Here is a 12,012-nt window from a genome sequence, read left to right on the forward strand (position 1 = left end):
GTAAATAAGGAAGAACTTTGGGAGGCCATCTCCTGAAGATGCAGGGTAAGGTGGCTAGGGGACACCTGATTGGATCACCAAAGAGCAAGGTAGTGATGTGTGGGCATCTGGAAGAAGGGTGGGACCTCAAGAGGGGGTACAGTGGAGGGCTGGGAGACTCCTAGCCGGCTGATCTGGAGGGATCTGACAAGATGCAGAGACTCTGCCTATTGAGGACTGGACTCAGGCCTAGGAAACTGAATATAACCTCAGGTGAAGAAGCTGAGTTTCACCCAAGGTAGAAGGAATCCTGTTCCATGGGTGTGCAAATATGCATCAGGCAGCCTGGACAGGGCCAGGGAGTGGCTAGAGGTTAAGAGTGGTCATTCCAGAATTGGAATCAGAAATTTGGGAAGGTAGGAGAAGTGTCCATGCAGGATAGTCTGGAGCTAGGGACTATCCTGGTGTGAATAGGGAATTTGGGGATATAGTACTTAAATGTGTCAGGTTTTCTCCATGCTTTTGCACATGCTGTTTCCCGAGCCTAGTACTCCCTTCTCCACTTTATGAAGAGGCAACCTGCTTATCCTTCAGGATTCTATTCCGCCCTCAACATCTCTGGGAAGGCTCCCTGATTCCTTGGCCGGGCCTGGTGTTTCTCCCGTGAATTCCAATAGCTCCCTGTGCTTCTTTCAACCATAGGCTTATGGTCTAGTACTATTATAACCTGTTTCTGTCTGCTTCTCTAGACTGGGAACACCTTGAGGGACCACCATTTTGTATGGGTATGTTTTGGTAAGTGTTTGTTGAACATACTGTTGACCAACCAGATAAGGGAGGGCCTTCCGGATCCAGGGATTAAGGGGCCTCAGAGATCCAAGACTGGCCCGTGGCCCTGTAGATTTGGCCCAGAGGCCCTGGCTTAGAGACATCCTTATGTAACAAGTTTTAAGGGGAAGCGATAGAACCCTCTGCAGATCCGGCAGTAATCTTGCTCTGAATTAGGATGGGTCTTCTTGTGCCCAAGCCAGACTGGGTTAGGGAGCTGATAATGAACGGTCAGTGAGCCCCTTGCATGCGTGGTTCTCTCCAGCCTTTAGCAGTCTTCTAATTTCCCAGTTTGTGGACAGTTACCCCTTGGCTTCCTAACTTTTTTTCCCCGTTTGGAAAAATGTTCAACCATGTCTTGGCCCATTTCAGGGGAAAAAGGGTTGTCTGGAGCTGAAGAAGTGTTGGTGGCTTGGGAAATGGTGGCATGGATTTCTGTTTAAGCCTGTTGATAACAGGGTTGGAAATTTAGGGAATGGCCGTGGCCAGGAAGAGGGAAAGGGAAGCCATGTGAGACAGGAGGAATTGGGAACAGGCTTTCTGCAGAAAACACCTGGAAATAAAGATGAGGTAGGTATGTACAGACAAACAGATGGCATAGACAATACAGTTGAAGGCCAGATGTAAGGGACACCAACAACAAGTAGAGAAGGTACTTACAAAGGTAGGGATTGGGGGATATTCTGGCTTCTTGGTTTTGCAGCAGGAGCAGCAACAGCAAATGAACTGGAAAATTCTCCTGAGAGATTTAGATGGTGGGAAGAGATTAGTCAGAGGACAGGGCCTAGGAAAACACAGGCAGGGGCTAGAGTGGGTGGGAGGGTACCTGAGGAGGTAGAATATGGCCTTGGGGGAGGGCAGGATGTTGAAGGGCACAGGTAGTGTCAGGCCCTCTCGGAAGTAGGACAAGTAGAGCTTGGAGCGAGCAAACTTCCACTCCACATCAGCATCATCCTAGGAGCCAGGAGGAAGGGGGCTGTGCAAGGTCCACTTTGGTACACGGTTCTCTTGCCCACTCAGTCTGCCTTCTCTTTTTCCCAGTTCTCACACCTCTTATTCTTCCATGTGCCAACTAGTTTCTTCTCCCCCATACTTATTTCCGTCCTCATCTATCACTCACATTTCCCCTGCTTGCCTCCCCCTTTTCTTGTTTCCTGCCTGTAATCTTTTATCCTTCTGAGATTCCATTCCTGCTCAGCCTATTTTCCAGCCTTCCCTAACACATCCATCTCCTTCCCTCTACTTTCTTGTGTTCCCACCTACTTTTCCGTAACACTTCCCCCTCACTATGAAACAGAAAGAGCACTAGACTCAGTGTCCAGAGATGCAAAATAACATTTCTAAGACTCTCATTTTACAGATAAGGAAAATGAGGCCTACAAAGGAGAACTTTTCCAAAGTCAACAGTGGAGGCAGAGCAGGAACCCAAGTATCTTGACTTCTAGCACCCTATTCCTCTCCTACCCTTTCTTCCTTTCCCCTGGCCTAAGCCTGCCTCATTTCACCCACCTCAATCTTCTGAAAAGAGTTGGTGATCATGGCAATGAGCATGTTGAGCAGCACAATGACCATGACGATGGTAAAGATACCGTAGAGGGCCCGACCCACGAATTCAGGCACCAGAAACTGAGGCATGTCTACCACACTGTGCTCCTCCATGCCAAACATGGTCCAGAACAGAAACTGGAATGTCTCGTTGAAACTGACGTGCCAGGCCAAGAAAAGGAGAGGAAGGTTAGGGAGAAGGGGGATGGAAATGCGTCTGAGCGCCACCCAGACATACTCCTGCTCACCCTCCAGGACCAAGTCAAAGGTATTCCGCTTCCATCGAGCTCTTTAGATCACCCTGGCCCATATTGACACTTGCTATTTCTGAGCTCCAACTTTCATTCTTTTAGTCAACTCATATTTATTGAGTACATAATAGTGTCATAGGTGCTAAGGATACAACCATGAACAAGACAAATGTAATCCTTATCTTCTAGGAACTTATATTCTGGGGGCGAGATGGACACTAATTTATATCAAGATTTTAAAACTGTGTTAAGTGCTATGAAGTTGCAGCACAGGACGCCATGAGATGTAGAACTTAGATGTGATCTCGTCTGGGAGTCAGAGAAGGCTTCTTTGAGAAAATGACATTCAAGAAGAGCTGTCCAACTAGTGAAGGGGGAACGATAATGTAATAAGAACAGATAAGTTATGGAGGGTAATCTTAATGTTATGGGAATGCTCAGGAATGACCACGGTTTGTTCATTTTTTGGGGGTATGGTAGGAACATGTTGGAAGCAATGTAGTTATTTTAGGTTATTTGTTTTTCTTATTCCTTTGTTTTGGTTTTGTTTGAAATGTTTCTTTATTGTTTGTTTTTTTAATTTTTTATAAAGTAAAAACAAAAAAGAAGAGCTGTTAAGGATATGTTGGAATCAACCAGGTAAAAAGGGAAAGAGATGCGATGAAGAGAGTTTCCCAAGGCAGAAGATCAAGATGGCAGGTCTCAGAGAGCAAGAGGGAGAGAAGCTTGTGAGAGGCAAGTAGAGAGCAGCTAGATCATGTAGAGCTTGGTACGATAAAAACAAAGATTCTTATCATGGTCTACAAGCAATAGGAAGCTATGAAGAGTTCTAACCAGAGGGGTGATACCTTATTTGCCTTTGAAAAGATTACTTTGGCTATAAGCAGAATGGAAAGGAAGCAGGTGAGAGAGTAGAGGCATGGAGACCAGTTAAGAAACTGTTGCCATGATCTGGATGAGAGACGATGCTGGTATGGACCACAGTGGTAGCAACTTCAGTGCCTCCTCTCCCAGGAAGCCCTTCCTGAATTCCCTTTCCCACCCTGCAGCAGAATGTGCATGGTTTGTTAATCACTCACACACCTGACCACATTCTCCCTCCTATTGTACTTATTTGCAAATCTCATTCCCTTCATCTCAGCTCTACCTCAGATCTCAATTACTGCAACAACCTTCTCAGTGATCTCTGGCTTCAGTATTTCTTCCTGTTAATCCATCCTCCACGTTGCATCTAGAATTAGATTAGAATGCTAATCTGATGTGTTGTATTTTCTTGTCAACCTTTAAGTGCTCCTAACTGCCCTCAGTCCAAATGTCCACTACACAACCTACCTGAGATTTTTAGCAAAAATAGTTTTGCTAAAGTATGAATGAACTTTAAAATGAACTTTAAAATGAATGAACAGCCCAGGAGTGCACAGTCTTCCCTTGCTACTGTGGAGTGACTCATACCACCGGGAGCCAAGAAGTAGGATGGAATGAGTAGTTACTGTCCCTGACAATTATTAAAACTCACTATTTATAAACTATAGAAGTTCAATTCATTTACGCTGACATCCTGAAGCCAGGGCATGAACAAAGATTCTTGGTAAGGGGACTGTTCTGAATGAAACCTCCACATGCACTGGGATCATGAGAAAGTCTTGACCAATACCCACAGGCCCAAGTATGGTTCCTACAGCACTATCAATAGAACTATCACACAGCTGCACTCATGAAGAATTTATGATTGGGTCACTGCTTGGGAGGCCACTTGGAACTCTCTACCCTAATGAGAAAAGTCCAAGCATCTCAGTAGGAGCTTCATGGGTTTCACATCCTGGCTCCTGCTACCCTCTTCAGCCTCCTCTCACAAAATTCCCTCCATGTGCCAACCACTAGTGACATTCTCCAAACATGCCTCTCTGCTTTAGTAATGTCCCCTTTCCACCTGGTATACCTTGCCTCTTCACCAAAATCCGTAACCCTTCAAGGTGGAGCCCAAATTTTCCCTTCTTTTTGAAGCCCTCCCTGATTATCCAACACACAGGAAGGGGCTTCCTCCTCTAGGCACCATCAACATAGACCCTCCTTTTTCATGGCACTTATTATCTCAAATTGCACTTATTTGTGCTTATGGCTATCTTCTCCATGAGACTGGGTCTGGTTCATTTCTCCCATCTGTGTTTCCAGTGCCAAGAATAGGACCTATTATAAAGAAGGTATTAGTAAATGTGTGTGAATGCAAATTTTAAACAAATTTTTAAAACATGAATAACTATGAAAATGAATGAATTAAAGAAGTGAGTGAGATAACGGCACTTAAGGTGTACATAAGTGAATATCCTTGTTCTTAGGGGATATACATGGAAGCATTAAGTGTTCAAGGAGCATGATATATAGAACCTACTCTTGAATGTTTAGAAGATGATGGGGGGAGGGGGGGGAGAGAGAGGGAGAGGGAGAGAGAGAGAGAGAGGGAGGGAGAGAGGGAATGATACAGCAAATGTGGCAAAATGTTGAAATTGCTGGATCTGGGTATCTGGGCAGGGTATGTTGGAGTTCTCTGTATGTATTATTCTTTTGCAATTGTCCTGTAAGTTTAAAATTATTTCAAAATAAAAAGTTAAAGAATAAAAGTGAATGAATGGATGAATGAACAATGAATGAGTAAGGGAATAAGCAAACATGAAAATTAATTTTTGGCCATATTTTAGGACAATTTGAGCATCAAAAAGAGTAATGATAGTAATGGGTTACTATATTTAAAAAAAATCTTTAAGTCCATGGTAATATTCAAGAAAGAAGAGGGGAGAAGAAAGTACTTCTTTATAGAAATAATGCCAGACAATAAATGTAGAAGGGATGAAAGTAGAAAATCATCACCAGTTTGCAACCACCACTGTAATAACTGATTCAGATAAAGCCACTGGGTGAAAGGTTGCAAGGGAGCAGGTTAATTACACTCTCAACATTTCTCTGCTTTGCTAAAAGGGGAAAAAGTACTTTCACAGTGGGAAGATTTGCCAAGTGTTATCACCAACAGGCCAAAATGACATCATATGCTTCCTGGTGTTTTGCAATGGAGAATACTCATCATCAACTAGGTTGTGTTCTTGCCAAAATTGCTTAACTTGAATCTAATCAAAAGGAAATAGTCAGATAAATCCAAACTCTGGAACACTTTACAAGACAACTTGAACTGCACTCTTCAAAAAAGTTCATTTGTCATGAAAGAAAAGGTAGGGAGAGTGTTCGAGATTAAGAGAGTAAAGAGATATGGCAATAAAATGTAATGAGTAATCCTTATTTGGATCTTCCATTTTTTAAAAATGCTATAAATTTTTGGGGGGCAATTGGGAAAATTTGAATAAGAACTATAGAGTAATTCATAATATTATGGTATAGATGAAAATAATTTGAGTGTGATAATGGTTGTGTGGTTCTGCTCTTAGGAGATAAGCTGAACTATTTAGAGATGAAGTGTCATGATGTTTGCAACTTACTTTAAGTATTTCAGAAAAAAAACAAAGAACAATAAATCAAACAAATGTGGGAAACTGTTAACAACTGGTGAATCTAGCTGAAGGGTATATAAGTGTTCATTGTACTATTCTTTTTTAACTTTTTCATAGGTTTGAAAATTTTCAGAATAAAAAGTTTGGGGGTAGAGTGAGTGAGTAAATGAGTGAGTAAATGAAAAAATAAATGAGTGGCAGACTGAATCAATTAGGGAGTGGGCAAACACAATAATTAATTATTGACTGGAGAAGTTAGGGAGGGAGGGAGGAAGGAAGAGGTCACACCTAAGGCTCCATGCTACAAGGTCCTAGACTCCCACCCCACCCCTCCTGCTTCTGCCCCGGCATACTTGCCCAGCCGCTCTGTCTCCTGGTAGGGCACGTAGATATTGTTGAGGCCACAGAGGAAAGCAGTCAGAATGATCATGAGGATGAACATGAACCTGAAAGAGGGTGGGATGGAGAAGGATCAGAGCACTCTGAGAAAGTCAGGGAAGAAGGATGGGAGAGAGTGATGGCTTCCCTGGTCCAGCTTCTCTAACTTGACAAATATTCAATTGGGTGTTTATTAAGAATAGAGAAAATAGTGTTGGGAACAAAGAAGGGATCTAAAGTGGATGCCAAAGTAGGAGTTCTCCCTCAAGAATAAAGGGTACAGAGTCCAAGCAGTCAAAGCTGGGGATAGGCCAGTCTCCCAGAAAGGGACTCAGATGCTAAGATGTGGAACAGGGATGGGTTGGAGTCAGAGAGTCCTGCTGCACAGGAGCTATCATCAGAGGAGTTAAAGTCATATGTGAGAATGCAACAGGGAGGGCTAGAAGAGCTTCTGGTGAGGGGTGGCAGCATATTCTCCAAGCTAAGCTGAGCTGAAATTGTTCAAAGATGTCACCAGGGCTTTTCCCATCAACACCAACCCCAGACACACGTCAGGCAGGGGATTCTCAGGGAAGTAGGTATTAACTATGGGCTCTGATTGGGGTGCAAGTCCAGATTTGGCTCTAAATGATTGGGTGATAAGCACCAAGGAGACCAGATAATGACCCGGGTTCAAAGAGCAGTTGTAGAACAGAAGAATCCAAAGGGATCCCTAAGGCCAGCACTCTTACCACACAGATGGGAAAACTAAGGCCCACAGAGGAGTCCTCAGAGAGACAGTGACAGAACTGGGACTGGAACTCCCAACCCAGGGATCTTTCGGCTATCAGTGGTCCTTAACTTTTTGGGGGTCATGGGCCTCTTTGAGAATTAGATGAAAGTTATGGACCTTCTCTGTAGAGAAATGTACATTTACACTTACACCTCAAATTCTGCCTATAGATTCAGGGATTCAGAGGTCCCTGGAGCATATGCAAGAAACCGAGGTTAAATACCTCGGTGCTACACTAGAGCTGGAGAGTCTCAGAAGTAGGTTGAGTGGAGTCTGTCAGAGAGGGGAGTTTTCTGGGCAGGAATAGTATGTACCGGATCATGTCGTCGATCATCTTGCCAATGGAAATCTGCAGAGTGCCCAGTGACTCATGGGCCGGCAGAATGTAGGCTAGGCGGGTGAAGCTGAGCATGCTCGTGACAGCAAAAAGCACCTCAGCCAAGAACTGGGGATCCTCAGTGCGCCACTCACTTCGCTCTGTGTGGGGTAGAATAGGGACTGGGGCTGAGAGCCAAGAAAGAGGAAGGTCTGGGAATTCAAGGCTGAGTTGGGGGACACTCACCTGCTGTGGTGAAATAGTGGCAGGCAGCCCCATCGGGGGCATCCTGACAGTGGATGTGGGCAAGCCCAGCCAGGAGGAGGCGCAGGGTGAAGGCTGCCAAGTACAGGGACAGGGTGACCACATCCAGGAAGTTCCACCAGTCCAGGAGGTAACTGCGCAGGCCCTCGATCCACACCTCCTTACACTCAAACCACAGGAAGCCTGAAGGGGCAGCAGCGAGCCAGGACAGGATGGGGCAGAACTTTCCTCCTCTTTCCAGGTCAGAGCTGGATTTAGGCGGAGGCAGGGGTGCGGAGAACCTATCTATGGGGAGAGCTAAAACATCACTAGGATAAACTGATATAATGTAAACATTTAATCTAAAGGATCAGTGATCATAAGTAAAAATAAAAAAAAACACTCTTCCCTGATGCAGACTCATCACTGACGTGACTTGCACTGATGGTCACAATCAGCTGACATGCAGAAAATGAGCAATACTTGGGAGATGCTGTTGATTGGGAGGGAAAGATTTATTTTTATTTGTTTATTTTGTTTGTTTTTTGGGGGGGAAAGATTTATTTTAAATCTTTAATATGCCTTCTGAGAAGTTCTCTGGTTTTGAAAATCACCAAACAAGCCAAACAACCTGAAAAGGAAATTATTAAAATGTGGAATTGTTTTGCCATTTTTTCTCAGAGCAAGGATTCTGCTTTGGCCAGTGAAAGTGCATTGCTAAGTATACAATTACTAGCAAATCAGTTTCTCTCTTCCCTCCACAAAATAAATGCTGGACAAATATTTAAAGAATATTGATTTGAAGGGCCTCCAAATATCAGCCTGCTCAGGGTGCCCAGGTGGGGAGAACACCAGAGGAATGAACTCTCTGATTATGTGCATTTACTGAATTGTTTGAGAACACTCAATCATGCTTTAGAAGAAAAGAAAACCAATGGAAAGGATGAAACATACGCATTAAGTATAGATAAGTTAGTAACTTGGGTGACATATTGAATGGATTAAGTAGAGCGTACATGTATGAACATATGTACAAAGGAAGGAAGGGTCATAGATAAGAAATATTCATGATACACTGACTCTGGATGAGACCCTCAATATTCTTCAGATCTTTAGTTAGTTACCCACTGGTGACATCTATTCTGGCCCCTCATGTCCTCTGCCCAAGAAATGCAAATAAAATTCAAAGCTGCTGATCAAGATAGCAGAGTGAGAAACTTCAGGGCTCCCTCACAGAAACTTGAACAACCAGAAAGAACTGGCAGAAACATATTTCTTAAGGCTTCAGAAAACTGTTAAAGGCTTGCAGAAACAGGGTGAGTGCCAAGTCAAGAAAAAAGCTACTTAAAAGCAATAGGATTTCACCAGCTTGGTATGGAGCTGCCCCACGTTCCCAGTGTGGGTCCCTGCTCTCAGTTCCAGAGGGAGAAGAATAATCCTTGTGCACATGTTAGGAGCATGTATGTCTGTCACTGTTTAACTGGCAGCACCTTTTGGGACTGAACCAGGATATCTGTTGTAGGCTCACTATCCCACAAATTGCCCTGTGTGTAGAAGACAGCTCACAGAACACCACGGGAGACCAATCAAGCCACGTCTGTATTGGCTTTATTCCTGCAAGGAATTGGTTATTGTAGGACATACAGTGCATTGACCAGGACTGTGAGGAGACTGTTTCCTAGGAAAGAGGGGACATTTGAATCCACGTAAATGGGGGAATTTTTAGGGCTACATATACATGCCAAAAGATTCATGCACAGAAAGGATCAGGGAGACTGCTATGCTTTGTTCTCAAGTTATCCTCTAAACTCATTGTATGAATAAGCTCTGAGAGAGATTGCTTGCACAGGTTAACCTGCAAAGTTTGGGAAAGGTGTTTCTTGTTCTTTTTTGTTAGCTTCTGACATTCAAAGAAAGCTCTGTCATAACACTAGCTGTATACAAGCTTAAAGAACAGATGCGTCAGTGTTTAAATTCCAGTGATAACACATTAAAATATCCAAATGTCCAGGTTTCAACAAAATATTACAAAATATACAAAGGAACAGGAAGTGAGGCCCAGGGAAAGGAGAAGATTAAAGCATTAGAAACTATTGGTAATTGGACGAGATCTGGAGCATACCAAAGACTTTTTAAAAATTGTCATAAATATGCTCAGAGAACTAAAGGAAAAGATAGACAAAGAATAAAGGAAATTAGGAAAACAGTAGATGAACACAGGCCAGCCAGCCCATAAGAGAGGCAACTCATATTTTCTGTTGGTTCTGTTTGCTTAGAGAACCCTAACTAATACAGACACCATCAAGCATACCAATATATGCATTGTGAGAGTCCCAGAAGGAGAAGAAAGAGAGAAAGGGGCAAAGAATATTCAAAGAAATAATGGTTGAAAACTTCCAAAATTTAAGGAAACACATGAGTATAAACATCCAAGATGCTCAATGAACTCCAAACAGAATAAACCCAAATAGACCCACATTGTATCAGGTTATAATCAAACTGTTGAGTGCCAAGATGAAGAGAGGATTCTGAGAGCTGCAAGAAAGAAACACTGTGTCAAGTTCAAGGGGGCCTCAATATAATTAAGCACCAATTTCTTATTGGAAATCATGGAGTCAAGAAGGAAGTGGGATGATATATTTAAAGCTGAAAGCAAAAAACTGCCAACAAAGAATTTTTGTCCAGCAAGACTGACTTTCAGAAATGAGTGAGGAATTAAGACATTGCTAGATAAACAAAAGCTGAGGGAGTTCGTCACTACTAGACCAGCCCTACAAGAGATGCTAAAAAGAGCTCTGCAGGTTGAAAGGAAAGGGTGATAGACAACAGATTGAAGCTGTGTGATGAAATAAAGATGTCTGGTAAGGACAATGACAGGGACAAATATAAATGCCAGTACTATTAAATTTATGGTACGTAACTCTACTTTTTACTTCCTACAGGCTCTAAAAGGCAAATGCATAAAATGTAATGAGAAATCAGTAGTTTTTGACTGAAAATGTATACACATGTAATTTGTGGCAAGAACTACATAAAGGTGGGAAGATGGAGGGGTATAGGAACACAGTTTTTGTATAGCATTGAAGTTAAGTTGGTATCCAAGCAAACAAGATTGTTAAAGTTACAGGATGCTAAATTTAAGCCTGAAGGTAACTGCAAAGAAAATACTGGGAAATGTGCAAGTTCATAAAGACAGAAATTAGAGTATAGGTTACCAGGGGTAGGAGTCAGGGCAAATTGGGAGTTAATGTAAAACAGGTATAGGGTTTCTGTTTGGGGAGAAGGGAAATTTTTAGTAATGGGAGGTGGCTCATGTACAACAATATTGTGAATGTGATTAGTTCCACTAATGGTATGTTTGGGAATGTGTGAGATGAGAAATTTTATGTTATATATATGCTCCCACAATTAACAAAAAAAAGAAGACCAACTAAAGAGACAATGACAATGAAATGCAATATATGATCCCAGATGGGATCTAACAAGGGAGGAGAAAAGGCTCAAAGGAACATTATAGGGACCCATGAAAAAATTGGACTATAGACTAAGATTTCTATCAATGTTAAATTTCTTGAACTTGATTACTGCACTTAAGGTGTTTACACTAGTGAATATTCTATTTTAAGGAAATGCATATAGCAATAATAAATGTTCAAGGAGCATGATGTATACAACCTATGCTCAAGTATTCAGAAAATGGATTGATAGATTCAGAATGATGTGGTAAGTGTGGCAAAATGTTACAATTGGTGGGCCTGAGTATCTGGGGTGGGTGGATAGTGGTATGTTGGAGTTCTCAGTATGGGGTTGATATTATTTTTGTTGCTGTTCTGTCAGGTTTGAAATTACCTCAAAATAAAAAGTTAAAAAAAATCATAGCTGCTCTCAGGATAACTGGCAAATACTGCTGTAGGCAGACGTAACTGTCCCTGTATTTATTCTATTGATCGAGTGGTGGCCCCAGGTACCTTCTGTCTGTTGTACTCCCCTGCTCAAACTTCCATTCTGGCCTTCACAACAACACCATCATTACACCACCATTTATGTATTTAATAAACTGTCTGATTTGAGCATCTTAATTTGCTCTGTGAGCCTTTCTGTTCCATGACCTTTGAGATAGTTTGCCTGGAAGTGTCCTTGAGGCTACCATTACACCAAGGTAATTTCTCGCCTGACACTGTGGACCACTGTCTTATCAGTAGA

At 42.5% G+C, this 12,012-nt stretch overlaps 1 protein-coding gene across 1 annotated transcript in view; it reads right to left on the bottom strand.

Annotated features, from left to right (window-relative positions):
• LOC119538016 (short transient receptor potential channel 2) overlaps positions 1-12,012 on the bottom strand; it is a 40,672-nt gene that overhangs the window by 2,703 nt on the left and 25,957 nt on the right. The window contains exons 16-21 of the mRNA XM_037840706.1: positions 7,813-8,013; positions 7,565-7,727; positions 6,454-6,546; positions 2,317-2,509; positions 1,634-1,761; positions 1,468-1,546 (exon numbers count right to left, since the gene is read on the bottom strand). Of these exons, the coding sequence (XP_037696634.1) occupies positions 1,468-1,546; positions 1,634-1,761; positions 2,317-2,509; positions 6,454-6,546; positions 7,565-7,727; positions 7,813-8,013 (857 nt within the window). The remainder of the gene's footprint in view (positions 1-1,467; positions 1,547-1,633; positions 1,762-2,316; positions 2,510-6,453; positions 6,547-7,564; positions 7,728-7,812; positions 8,014-12,012) is intronic.

Source organism: Choloepus didactylus, chromosome 6 (genome assembly GCF_015220235.1).
Source record: "Choloepus didactylus isolate mChoDid1 chromosome 6, mChoDid1.pri, whole genome shotgun sequence".
Lineage (NCBI taxonomy): Eukaryota > Metazoa > Chordata > Mammalia > Pilosa > Megalonychidae > Choloepus > Choloepus didactylus.